Source organism: Zonotrichia leucophrys, chromosome 8 (assembly GCF_028769735.1).
Source record: "Zonotrichia leucophrys gambelii isolate GWCS_2022_RI chromosome 8, RI_Zleu_2.0, whole genome shotgun sequence".
Lineage (NCBI taxonomy): Eukaryota > Metazoa > Chordata > Aves > Passeriformes > Passerellidae > Zonotrichia > Zonotrichia leucophrys.
Window position 1 is genome coordinate 29,241,357 of NC_088178.1, and position 12,756 is coordinate 29,254,112.

Below are 12,756 nucleotides of genomic sequence, written 5' to 3' on the forward strand. Positions count from 1 at the left end.
CCTTCCTTCCTTCCCTTCCCTTCCTCTTCCCCTTCCCTTCCCTTCTTCCTTTTTCCTTTCCTTCCTTTCCTTCCTTCCTTTCCCTCCCCCTTCTTCCCCTTTCCCTCCCTTCCCTTCCCTTTTCCTTCCACTTCTTTTCTTTCCATCTTCTCTGTCTTTCCTCCTCTTTCTCCTTCCTTCCTTCCCTCCCTCCTTTCCTTTAACCCCTCCTGTTCCCCCCCTGTACAATTCCCTTCATTTTAACCCCTCCTGTGTCCCCCCTGTACAGTTCCCTTTATTTTAATTTTCCACTTTCAGTTACCAGTTTTTTAAAATATTATTTATTCCCTCAAAGGTGAGGTGTGAGAGGATGAGGGAATGGGATTTAAGTGGGCTCATTCTTTCAGAATTTTTTCTGCCCTTAAGAAAATGTGCCTTTTTAATATATAAATCTAAAATAATTTATAACAACAATAATAATATATAGTATATATTATTTTCTTATAAAACAATAAATTATAATTTTAATATACATCAATACTTCAACATTTTGGGGAAACATGGGCTTAATTCATGATTGTCCTGACATTTGGCCTTCATTTCCTTGTGTCTCCAAGTGAAAAGAGTTGATTTTGTCTTGGCCTTGTACTTGATGTTCACTCCCTGCATCTGGAATTGCTCGAGTGATTATTATTCCTTCACTTGCATATAAAAGGTTTTCTTTGGTTTGTTTGTTTTGTAATACCCTTTAGGAACTTGCAGTCTGAAGAGAAACATTCCTACAAAAAACTATTTGGAAGAAAAAAGTGTAGGCAGATTGCTGAAATAAAATGGAACTTGTGAAGGATTGACTTCAAAAGTTTAATTTTATTTCAAAAGGGTTTTTTTCATAGGACTAAGCTTTTCCCAAGACCTTGCTAGGCTGCTTGACATTATTTCTGACCAATTTTATATGAATTTAATGCAAACTGTCCATTTTTCAGACTCCCTTGAAGAAACAGACTTCTCTGCTTGGGGAGCCCCCAAAAGAAATCCGCCTGAGCACCAACCCCTACTTGAATTTGGCAAGTGTTTTACCTGGCATCTGTCTGCCAGGTAAGCAAACATTCCAGGGATTTCATTGCACATTTCCACAGCCAGAGCATGGCAAATATTAATCTTGCTTGCCTGGTAAATCCAGTGCCCACAGCATTTATCCTCAAGGGAATCTTGTAGTGTGTCTCAAAACTGCAAAGTCATTTATCCTCATGGTTAAACAGGGGTGCATTTGCAGAGGCTCACAGACTTCTAGAAGCCTTTCAATTATTGGTAGCACTGATTAATTTGGGGCACAAATCTCGGTTTTAATCCTGGAATAGAACCTAATTAGTGTTTTTACAAGGCAGGTGTTGATCCAAGCTCTGTTTTTGTGTTCCCAGCAGCAATTGCCAGCAAAGCCTCCAGTCCTCCACAGCAGAGCAGCCTTGCAAGCAGTGTTGTGGATGCTGCTGTGCCTCAGGGAACTGCACCACAACATGCAGTGGAAAACTATTTCAGTTATTCCCAGCAGCCTGGGGAGTACCCACAGGTAGGAACAACCCCACAGCTCAGGGTCCTCCCAGAGCTGCTCCTTCCTGAGCCCCTGCACTGACACTCTGATCATTTCAGTGTCCAGAGCAGATTTAGCACAAAGAACATTCCCTGCTGAAAGCACAACCCTTGGAAAAATCATTTCCTGAGAGCCTGAACTGTGGGCACTCACTAGAAATGACTTCTCAGCACTCTGCCTTGGCTTTTGTCTGCCTTCAAAACCAGGGGTTTTTCTCTTTGCCTTCCCCAGAAGGTTTTAAGCCCTGAACTTTGGCTGGATGCCAGGCAGGGAGCTGCAGTTGCTGCACACTTGGGGATGTTTGCCAGCTGCTCTCAGGCACAGGATGTAACAGGGGATACAGGAGGGGTTAAAGGAAAGGAGGGAGGGAGGAAAGGAAGGAAGGAGAAAAAGAAGATGGGGAAAGGAAAAAAAAAGGAGGAAAGGAAAGGAAAGGAGAAAGGAAAGGAAAGGAAAGGAAAGGAAAGGAAAGGAAAGGAAAGGAAAGGAAGAAGGAAAGGAAAGAAAGGAAAGGAAAGGAAAGGAAAGGAAAGGAAAGGAAAAGGAAAGGAAAGGAAAGGAAAGAGAAGAAAGGAAAGGAAAGGAAAGAAAGAAAGGAAAGGAAAGGAAAGGAAAGGAAAGGAAAGAAAGGAAACAAGGAAAGGAAGAAAGGAAAGGAAAAGGAAAGGAAAGGAAAGGAAAGGAAAAGGGAAAAGGGAAAGGAAAGGGAGAAGGAAAGGAAAGGGAGAAGGAAAGGAAAGGAAAGGAAAGGAAAGGAGATAATAATCCCCATGTGCAGATCAGAGCCTGGCCAGGAGCTGCAGGCCCTGCAGAGTGCTCAGAGCCAGCTCCACAGGACACTGGCAGAGAACACCCCCAGATTTGCATTAACCATCCTGAGGGTGTGAAACTGTGGCTGTGCTCAGAGCTGAGCTGCCTCCTCCCTCCCCAGGGCACACAGGGACAGCTGAGAGCCCACACTCCTGGCAGCCAGGCTTTGGGCTGGGAGGGGATCTCTGAAATACAGAGAGCAGCCTGGCCAGGGTGGGGGACAGGGTCTGTGCCAGGGCCACACAGCCTTGGGTCAGCCTGAACCTGCTGCTAAAGGGGCTCCAGGAGAGCTGCAGAGGGACTGGGGACAGGGATGGAGGGACAGCACACAGGGAATGGCTCCCAGGGATGGATGGGACATTGGGAACTGGGAATTGTTCCTGGCAGGGTGGGGGTGCACAGAGAAGCTCCCATCCCTGGAGGTGTTCCCATAACAGGAATTGTTGTCCCTGCCTCTCTGCCAGGCCACAGGTGCCTCCTGGGTGTTTTAAGCACTTACCATCATTTTAACTGTTTGATTTGAGTTTCACCACTGGTGCTGAAGGTGTTTGGTGCTTTGGGAGAGCTCTGGGCTGTAAGGATTGTAGGCAGGCATGGGAGAGGGTTTCTGCTCCTCCCTAGGAGGCTGTCCAGCACTGGTACCAGCATTATGCTCAGGCACATCACTCTACCCAGGCCAGAGTGGATGGCTTGGAAAATGAGGCCTCTGAGGTGAGAAATAATTTCATTTTCTTGCTGTCTCCACTGGCTGTTGCTCCCATCAGCTTTTGGACACTGCTTTGTGTGTTGGCACAGAATGAGGGGCTGCAGAGGGCACTGCATGGGCACTGCTGCAGGGCAGCACCCCCAGAGTCACACCCAAAATATCCCTCCCTAAAATCCCACCAGCCAAAAGCATGGAATGCTCAGCAGTGGGTTAAAACACTCCCACCAGGAACAGCACTGCATTCATGGCATTTCCCAGTGCTGAATCTCCCACATTGAAGGGCTGGTTCTTGCCCAAGCTGAGGGTTTTGTGAGCAAGGAGAAAGTTACTTTTGAAAAGGAATGACACAAATTAAAGCATCATCCAAACCCCACATTTTGCTCCAGGAATTGCTGCACCCCTGAGCTGCTGTGAATTGCACCTGTGACTCAGCTATTTCCTTACCTGCTGAGAGCTCATCACAATAGCAGGAAAAAAAACCAAAAAAAAAATTATTAAACCTTTTTTCATTTTACTTCATGGATCCCCGTCTGGATTCAGGAACCTGCAGGTGGATCTTTCCCAAACTACAGCACCTGCCTGCAGGTGGTGCCTTCCTTTTTGAGTGGAGCCCCGGCGGGCTTGCAGCCTCCCCCAGGCAATCCCTTACAGCAGGTGAGAGGAGGAGGAGGAGGAGGAGGAGGAGGAGGAGGAGCAGGGCCTGCAGCCTCTCCTGCCCCCGGGTGGAGCTTTCCCTCTGCATCCCAGAGCCCTGCAGGCCCCTCAGCTCCTCCCAGGGCCCCAAACGCCACGGGCAGAGCCAGCCTGGGCTTTTGGTGGCAAATGAAGTAGGAAGAGAGGAGGAGGAGGAGAAGGTTGGCACTGGATTGAAATGGGGGTTTGCCTGACTTGCAGATGGTTTGCACTGGGATTGGATCTCTGAAGTGCAGAGAGCAGCTCAAAATTGCCTGGGAAGCAAATTAAAAAACACAAGATAAATCTAAAGTTTTAGGACGAAAACTAGTCCTTCATAAGTTTAAATAGTATAAATAATAGTATAAATAATAGTATAAATAGTATAGATAAAAAAGTCCAAATTTCAAGCTACAAATAGTTATTAAGTTAAAAATAATTTAAGTATCATTTCTTAGTTAATCCTTTAAAAAAATCTTATAAAGAAAAAAAAATACAACTCCATTTTTAGTTTATTAAAATAAAGTACTACAAAACTTACAACTATAACATAAAAACTAACATAAATTATAATGTAAAACTAGAACATCTCGGATGGTCCCTGAGATGTGTTAGAAAGTCTCTTTTCCCAGCCCAGTGGTCAAAGAAGGAGTCAGAGCTCTTCAGTTCTCGGTCTCAAGGTTGTTTATTGTATTTTATCTATAAAATAATTGTTAATTTCTCCTGTCTTGCCGAGGTCTGTTCAGCAGGACAGACAGACACAGGCACTCTGCCTGCCCCAGGGCAATGTTATCTTTTTATACTAAAAACTACCTGTAAAATATTTACAATTACTTCCCAATCCCTATCACCTGTGATAGACACTGAGCTTCTACTCTAAACCAATCCCAAAGTGCAGGAGATGGAGGCCAAGAAGAAAAGGAGAAAGGCTGGACACACTCAGATTCCTTTATCTTGCTCCTTGAACCCCCATTCTAAAAACCCCAAAAATCTCTTTTTCACCCTGTGATAACTTCACTATCATTCTACTTAACTTTGTCATTCCACTCTTAACAAGTCTTTCTTGACTTGTAATTCTTTATATAATAAAGTTGGTAATTTTTCCAAGGGCTAAATCAAAGGCACAGGGCCTTGGGCTCTGTGCTGAGGTCCAAGGGCTCAATCAAAGGCACAGGGCCTTGGGCTCTGTGCTGAGGTCCAAGGGCTCAATCAAAGGCACAGGGCCTTGGGCTCTGTGCTGAGGTCCAAGGGCTCAATCAAAGGCACAGGGCCTTGGGCTCTGTGCTGAGGTGCAAGGGCTCAATCAAAGGCACAGGGCCTTGGGCTCTGTGCTGAGGTCCAAGGGCTCAATCAAAGGCACAGGGCCTTGGGCTCTGTGCTGAGGTCCAAGGTTTAAATCAAAGGCACAGGGCCTTGGGCTCTGTGCTGAGGTCCAAGGGCTCAATCAAAGGCACAGGGCCTTGGGCTCTGTGCTGAGGTCCAAGGGCTCAATCAAAGGCACAGAGTCTTGGGCTCTGTGCTGAGGTCCAAGGTTTAAATCAAAGGCACAGAGTCTTGGGCTCTGTGCTGAGGTGCAAGGGCTCAATCAAAGGCACAGGGCCTTGGGCTCTGTGCTGAGGTGCAAGGGCTCAATCAAAGGCACAGGGCCTTGGGCTCTGTGCTGAGGTCCAAGGGCTCAATCAGAGGCACAGGGCCTTGGGCTCTGTGCTGAGGTGCAAGGGCTCAATCAAAGGCACAGGGCCTTGGGCTCTGTGCTGAGGTGTCTGAGCCCCCTGGGCAGGGGCTGGAGCTCTGCAGGGCAGCCAGAGGGATTTCCTGGGATTTTCAGGACAGCCAGAGGGATTTCCTGGGTTCCACACTAATGAACATTTCAGTTCAACCCTGGAATGACAGTGACCGTGCGGTGTCGCCCGCAGGTGGCGCCCAAGCGCAGCTCCTCGTTCCTGGTGTGCCCCGAGCCCGGCCCCGCGGAGCTGCCGGGCCCCGCTCGCTTCGCAGAGTCCTCGCTGAAGAAGAAACGCGTGTACTGAGCCCCGGGCAGCCGGGACCCCCCTGCAGGTACTGCTGCCTTAACCCCCTCCAGGAGCTCCTGCCGAGCGGGGTGAGCGCCCCCGGGCAGCCACTGCAAGCACAGAGGTGACACAGGGGTGGCTGCCCTCGCTTGGACAGGAGGGGACAGCGTTGGCTTTGTCACCTGTGGACAGAGCACAGCGAGCTGGGGCAGCTCCAGCTGAAAGCAATAAAAACCCAGAGGAAAGAAAGCTGATCCTTTCTCCAGCCCTCAGCCTGAGGAAGTTAAAAGAGGAAGTGTTGATAGTAATTATTTTGTATTTTTTTAACTCAGAATGTGGGGTTTTTTTCCAACTTTCCTTTTTCCAGGATTAAGAGCTCTGCATTTACAGCCTTTCAATTTTTAATATTTCTTCTTAATCCTGGAATGGAGCGATACCAAATGGATTCCCAGAGCCTCGGTGACGTTCTCAATAAATGCCTGTCCAAAGGGAGATGCTGCCCTGGGATATCCCCTGCCATTTGGACAGTGGAAAATCTTTGTTTTTCCAGCTTTCCCTTGGAGGGATTCATTCCCAGTGTGAGGCAGCCTCCTCCTTCCTTCCACAGGTGTGGGACAGCTCTTCCTGGGCCACCCCACATTGTTTCCCACTTTTGAGTGTATTTTCCTTTTAAAGACTTTTTGTATTTTTAGCTTCTTATCAGCTCTGCCTCGAGCTGTTCTCTTCAGCAATCCTTCCTTTTGCCCCCGTGGCAGCAGATGAGGAGCCAGCCCTCATTCCAGTCCATGGAATTCTGCTGCCAACCCATCAGGAGCCACCTCCTTCTCCCTTTTCTTTGCTAGAGAACACTGAAGCCATTTTTCAATACTGATTTTTTTTAAATTAAAAGTCTTAAACTTTTGCCTTTCAAGCTTTGGGATGTGACCAGGATCCACATTTTCAAAGCTTAAAAAAAAATCCCAAGCAAATTCCCTTTTCCCTCAGCTGCTGGAACTGCTCCACAACCAGGAGCCAGGAGCTTTTCTGGGATTCTGCCTGTATGTATTGATAAATTCACTTGTAATATTTTGTTTCAACTGTTTGTATATGCAACTTTCTCAACTTGTTACACTTTTCAATGAAAATAAATTGTTGGTACTTACTTCAAGTGGATTTTTTTGTGGGAGGAAAACAGCCCTGGACTCCTTTAATCAGGTAAGGTAGGAAAAGGTTTTAAAAGAACACCATTCCTATGGACATGCAATTTAAAAAACTTTTCCTCTGTTTAATTTATGATTAAAAAGGGAGGCACATGGAGAAAAAAAAAATTTATTAGACTTGTTTGTATAAAGAGTAACAAAGTGCTTACAGATTAAATTCAGCTTCCTAAGTGACATACAGAAACAATAACACTGTAAAAATAAATCTGACCTCCTTGGAGCTCATAATTACCATTTTTATATATAATTTTATATATATATATATATATATATAGACCTCTTTCTGTTATTGCCAAAACTGGAGGATCTCTTCAGAGCATTTTCCAACTCCAGGTGTGGTAGGAAACGTGATGGCAGCAGAAGGTTCCAGTTCAATCACTCATGGGCTGAGGCAAAATGTTCTTTAAAAAATTGGCTGGAGGGGTTCCCAGTGCCTGGGACAGCCCAGGGTGCCCAGGCCTTTGGGATAATCCTGGGTGCCCAGGCCTTTGGGATAATCCTGGGTGCCCAGGCCTTTTCCTTTGGGACAATCCTGGGTGCCCAGGCCTTTGGATAATCCTGGGTGCCCAGGCCTTTTCCTTTGGGATAATCCTGGGTGCCCAGGCCTTTTCCTTTGGGACAATCCTGGGTGCCCAGGCCTTTGGGATAATCCTGGGTGCCCAGGCCTTTTCCTTTAGGGCAATCCTGGGTGCCCAGGCCTTTGGGATAATCCTGGGTGCCCAGGCCTTTTCCTTTAGGATAATCCTGGGTGCCCAGGCCTTTTCCTTTGGGATAATCCTGGGTGCCCAGGCCTTTTCCTTTGGCAATCCTGGGTGCCCAGGCCTTTGGATAATCCTGGGTGCCCAGGCCTTTTCCTTTGGGACAATCCTGGGTGCCCAGGCCTTTCTGGGATAATCCTGGGTGCCCAGGCCTTTGGATAATCCTGGGTGCCCAGGCCTTTTCCTTTAGGATAATCCTGGGTGCCCAGGCCTTTCTTGGATAATCTGTCGGCCTTGGAATGGTGCCCAGGCCTTTGGGATAATCCTGGGTGCCCAGGCCTTTTCCTTTAGGACAATCCTGGGTGCCCAGGCCTTTGGGATAATCCTGGGTGCCCAGGCCTTTTCCTTTGGATAATCCTGGGTGCCCAGGCCTTTTCCTTTGGGATAATCCTGGGTGCCCAGGCCTTTGGGATAATCCTGGGTGCCCAGGCCTTTGGGATAATCCTGGGTGCCCAGGCCTTTGGGATAATCCTGGGTGCCCAGGCCTTTTCCTTTGGATAATCCTGGGTGCCCAGGCCTTTGGGACAATCCTGGGTGCCCAGGCCTTTTCCTTTAGATAATCCTGGGTGCCCAGGCCTTTTCCTTTGGATAATCCTGGGTGCCCAGGCCTTTGGGATAATCCTGGGTGCCCAGGCCTTTTCCTTTGGATAATCCTGGGTGCCCAGGCCTTTTCCTTTGGGATAATCCCCTCCAGGTTGTGGGCATGGGCTGGGTTCCTTCCCAGCTCCAGGAATTCCTTCCCTCAGCTCCAGGGTTGCACATTCACCCCTCCAGGGGAAGAATATGGGAATGGAGTTAGAAAAAGCAAATTATTTATCCCAAATTTGGGCTTCTCACTGAAATGCACAACAGTGCCCACCCCTCCACACTGCTGGGGTGGTGGTTTTGAACACTTCTCTTTAAATACCTGTAAGAGCTCAGGACTGGGTTTATAAAGAACTGAAAATTTCACTTCCCCTATATTTTTATGCCAAAATTCTTTTGTTTGTTATTAGGATTTAAGTGCATGTGAAGGATATTTTGTCAGCCAACTTTATAATTATTAATTGAGCCCTTTTAGAGCCACTGGCTGAGGTTGGAGCTGAGAAATGCAGTGGATTTTCCCAGCTCACATCATCCAGCAGGGCAATTCCAATTGTGGCACAGCCAGAATCAGAGCAGGATAAAACTGCCCTGCAACAACAGCAGCAAAGGGAGCTGGAGCTCATTTTGCCCAAACTTTTTAAATTCTTTTAATCCAACTCTTCAATCTGTTGGCAAAAGAATCCTTTAGAACACATCAGCCCAGCCAGAGTACAAATTACAGGAGTAAAAAAAAAAAAAAAGTAAGAGCCTTGGGCATAGAGAGGTTGCTGGGCATTTAAAGTCCTGACAGGATTAAAAAAATATTTACATTTTACTCATAATTGTTTCAAATCCTTGGATCAGGTTGTGGAAGGTGGTGCGCTCGTCGTGTTTGTAGATCCAGCACTTCCTCATCAGCTGATCCACCTGGCAACAGAACCAGGGACATCTTTAAAGGCACGAACATTTCCATTTTTCCATAAACATAACCCCTGAATGACAAATCACCAATCATCAGCAGCCCTGACACACACCGGATGCCAAATCCCCATCAACACACCCAGAATTGCAGGCATCCAGACTCCATCAGCAAGTCCATCCCCAAGGACATCCACCACCAGGGACATCCTCAAAACATCCTTGAACAATGCATTCCAAAACACAGCAGTCCTCCTCACACATCCTGAAGGTATCATCCATGCCTGATCATGCCAATCACCCCTACATCAATCTGAATCCAGCACGACATCCCAGCATCCATCCATCCATCCATCATCCAGCATCCATCCATCCACCTCATCCATCATCACATCATCACCATCCATCATCATCATCATCCATCTCATCCATCCATCATCATCCATCCATCCTCATCCCATCCATCCATCACATCCATTCCATCCATCCAATCCATCCCATCCATCCATCCATCACCCATCCATCCATCCATCCATCCATCCATCCATCCATCCACCCTCATCCATCCATCCATCCATCCATCCATATCCATCCATCCATCATCCATCCATCCATCATCATCATCCATCCATCATCCATCCATCATCCATCCATCCATCATCACCCATCCATCCATCCATCCATCATCCATCATCATCCATCCATCATCCATCCATCCATCCATCATCCATCCATCATCCATCCATCATCCATCCATCCATCCATCCATCCATCCATCCATCCATCCATCCATCCACCCATCCATCCATCCATCCATCCATCATCCATCCATCCATCATCCATCCATCCATCCATCCATCCATCATCCATCCATCATCCATCCATCCATCCATCCATCCATCCCATCCATCCATCCATCATCCATCCATCCATCCATCCATCCATCCATCATCCATCCATCCATCATCCATCCATCCATCCATCCATCCATCCATCATCATCCATCCATATCCATCCATCATCCATCCATCCATCCATCCATCATCCATCCATCCATCCATCATCCATCCATCCATCCATCCATCATCCATCCATCCATCCATCCATCCATCCATCCATCCATCATCCATCCATCCATCATCCATCATCCATCCATCCATTCCATCCATCCATCCTCCATCCATCCATCTCCATCCATCCATCATCCATCCATCATCCATCCATCCATCCATCCACCCTCCATCCATCATCCATCCATCCATCCATCCATCCATCATCCATCCATCCATCATCCATCATCCATCATCCATCCATCCCTCCCTCACCTCCTCAGGACAGGTGGGTGGCCGTGGCAGTCTCTTGTCGTCCTGCAGGACCCTCACCAGCCGTGCCACCGTCATCTGTCCCTGCGTGGGGCCGATCATCTTCAGGAATTCCTGTGGGGACAGCGGGGTCAGCTGGGAGTGCCAGGACAAGCCTGGGCGTTTCCCAGGACAATCCTGGAGGAAGGTTCTCCCCAAGGAAGGGGTGGAAGGAGAGGAGCGTTAAGGTCCCTCCCGCCCCAAACGAGCCCGCGATTCTCTGATTGCTGCTCTTGCTGCCACAAGCAATAATCATTATTTGAAGTGATGGGACTGAGCAGCTCTGGGAGCCGTCCCTGTCCCAGCAGGCACTCACGGCCATGGGGCTGCACTCGGAGTCGCAGTAGGTGAGGAGCTCGTAGAGCGTCACCCCGAAGGACCACACGTCGGAGGCGATGTAGAACTTGCTCTGCAGCAAACACTCCGGGGCGTACCTGGGGACAGAGGGGACAGCGTCACACCCGGGGACCCAGCCTGCCCACAGCAGCTCCAGAGACACAGCTGTGCTCGTGAGCCTTGCACATAAATGAAAAAGTAATACATCAGGTGTGTTCCACAGCGAGGCACGGTGAAAGCAAGGGGGAAATGTGAAGTGCAGGAAGAAACAAACACCACAAGAGGTGAGTACAACAGGTCACCAGGTGCCTGTTCCTTGCTCTCCTGGTGTATCTTTACACCACAAGAGGCCTTTTCTAAAACCAGGAGAATCCCCAGGAGCAGAGGGGTCGCTGTGGCCAGGCCGTACCAGAACACGGGGCTGTCGCGGTCGTCCTTGACCGTGTAATATTCCTTGTCTGTCTCGATGGCCTTGGTGAGCCCAAAGTCCCCAATCTTCACCCTGTGCTCACTCTCCACCAGGACGTTCCTCGCTGCCAGGTCACGGTGCACGTACTGACAGGAGCCCAGGTAGTCCATGCCCTGAGAGAGGAGAAAAGAAGCCTTTCATTTCCTTCTCCTTTATTCCTCCAGTACTTTGATCCCTTTTTCTCCAGTAACTGCTTCCTGACCGTGCTCTGCACTCTCATCTCCATCCCTTTAGACTTCACCTCACTCCTTTCCTCTTGCCAGCACATCCCAAGTGCTGCCCTCCCTCCTGATCTTCCAAATTCTCCCACAGGAACAACTTTTCACAGCAAACTTTGGGACCTGGAACCTCCTCATCATTCCCCAGCTGATCTTTGTGCCTCTGGCACCCAAAGCACAGCAGAGATTGCTTTAGGAGTCTGATCCTTGGGGACAGCAGGGGAATGGGTTTGTTGCTGATGTTCTCCATCCCCCTGACCCAGCTGATGGAGCTGCAGGCTCGGGCCCAGCTCACCTTGCAGATCTGAACTGCGTATCTGAGCAGCTGCTTGAGATTGATCTTGTTCTTGTTCCGTGGGAGATACTCCTTCAGGCTCCCAGAGGGAAGGAATTCCATGATGAGTTTAATCCCACTTCCTCCTAGAAAACAGAGCATGTTTGGTTTGCAGACCCTTCTCAACAGCTTCTGTACAAGCCCAGAGCACCAGCAGCATTTTAAACCTCCCACAGCTCATTCCCATCATCCCTCCCTGAGCCAATGCACAGGAAAACCTGCTCCAGGCAGGACATTTATAAATTCTAAAGGAAAACCCATACAATTGCTAATATTGTGCAAGATTTACCATCTTCTGTGCAAATCCCTTTGTATTTGACGATGTTGTCGTGATAAAGATTCCTCAGGATTTCAATTTCCTTCTTGAGGTCAGCGATGTGATTCCCTCCACTCTCTGGCTTCAGGGATTTCACTGCCACCTGCTCCCCGGTGTTGTCACCTTCTGGGTCATACCTGCACAGCTCCACCTTGCCAAAGTGGCCCTGGGAGGGAGAGAAAGGAGAATCCTTGAGGACAACGCTCAGACAGTGACAGCCAGGCACTGATTTGGGTCTGTGTGACACAGCAGGGGCTGTGGGGACAGCCAGGCTCTGATTTGGGTGTGTGTGTGACACAGCAGAGGCTGTGGGGACAGCCAGGCTCTGATTTGGGTGTCTGTGGGGACAGCCAGGCTCTGATTTGGGTGTCTGTGGCTGTGGGGACAGCCAGGCTCTGATTTGGGTGTCTGTGGCTGTGGGGACAGCCAGGCTCTGATTTGGGTGTCTGTGGGGACAGCCAGGCTCTGATTTGGGTGTCTGTGGGGACAGCCAGGCTCTGATTTGGGTGTGTGTGG

The 12,756-nt window shown here is 48.6% G+C and overlaps 2 protein-coding genes across 7 annotated transcripts in view; one reads left to right on the top strand and one right to left on the bottom strand.

Annotated features, from left to right (window-relative positions):
* RAVER2 (ribonucleoprotein, PTB binding 2) overlaps window positions 1-6,919 on the top strand; it is a 36,757-nt gene extending 29,838 nt beyond the window's left edge. For 2 of the 4 annotated variants that reach the window (XM_064720381.1, XM_064720383.1), the window contains exons 10-12: window positions 963-1,074; window positions 1,398-1,546; window positions 5,672-6,919. In XM_064720381.1, the coding sequence (XP_064576451.1) occupies window positions 963-1,074; window positions 1,398-1,546; window positions 5,672-5,785 (375 nt within the window). In that variant the 3' untranslated portion in view covers window positions 5,786-6,919. The remainder of the gene's footprint in view (window positions 1-962; window positions 1,075-1,397; window positions 1,547-5,671) is intronic. The other 2 variants (XM_064720382.1, XM_064720384.1) reach the window with 1 other exon arrangement.
* Window positions 6,920-8,001: 1,082 nt separating this feature from the next.
* Window positions 8,002-12,756, bottom strand: part of JAK1 (Janus kinase 1) — a 73,091-nt gene continuing 68,336 nt past the window's right edge. For 2 of the 3 annotated variants that reach the window (XM_064719451.1, XM_064719450.1), the window contains exons 20-25: window positions 12,214-12,406; window positions 11,886-12,010; window positions 11,313-11,485; window positions 10,884-11,001; window positions 10,532-10,642; window positions 8,003-9,215 (exon numbers count right to left, since the gene is read on the bottom strand). In XM_064719451.1, the coding sequence (XP_064575521.1) occupies window positions 9,114-9,215; window positions 10,532-10,642; window positions 10,884-11,001; window positions 11,313-11,485; window positions 11,886-12,010; window positions 12,214-12,406 (822 nt within the window). In that variant the 3' untranslated portion in view covers window positions 8,003-9,113. Of the gene's footprint in view, window positions 9,216-10,531; window positions 10,643-10,883; window positions 11,002-11,312; window positions 11,486-11,885; window positions 12,011-12,213; window positions 12,407-12,756 lie in introns of all 3 variants that reach the window. The other variant, XM_064719452.1, reaches the window with a different exon arrangement.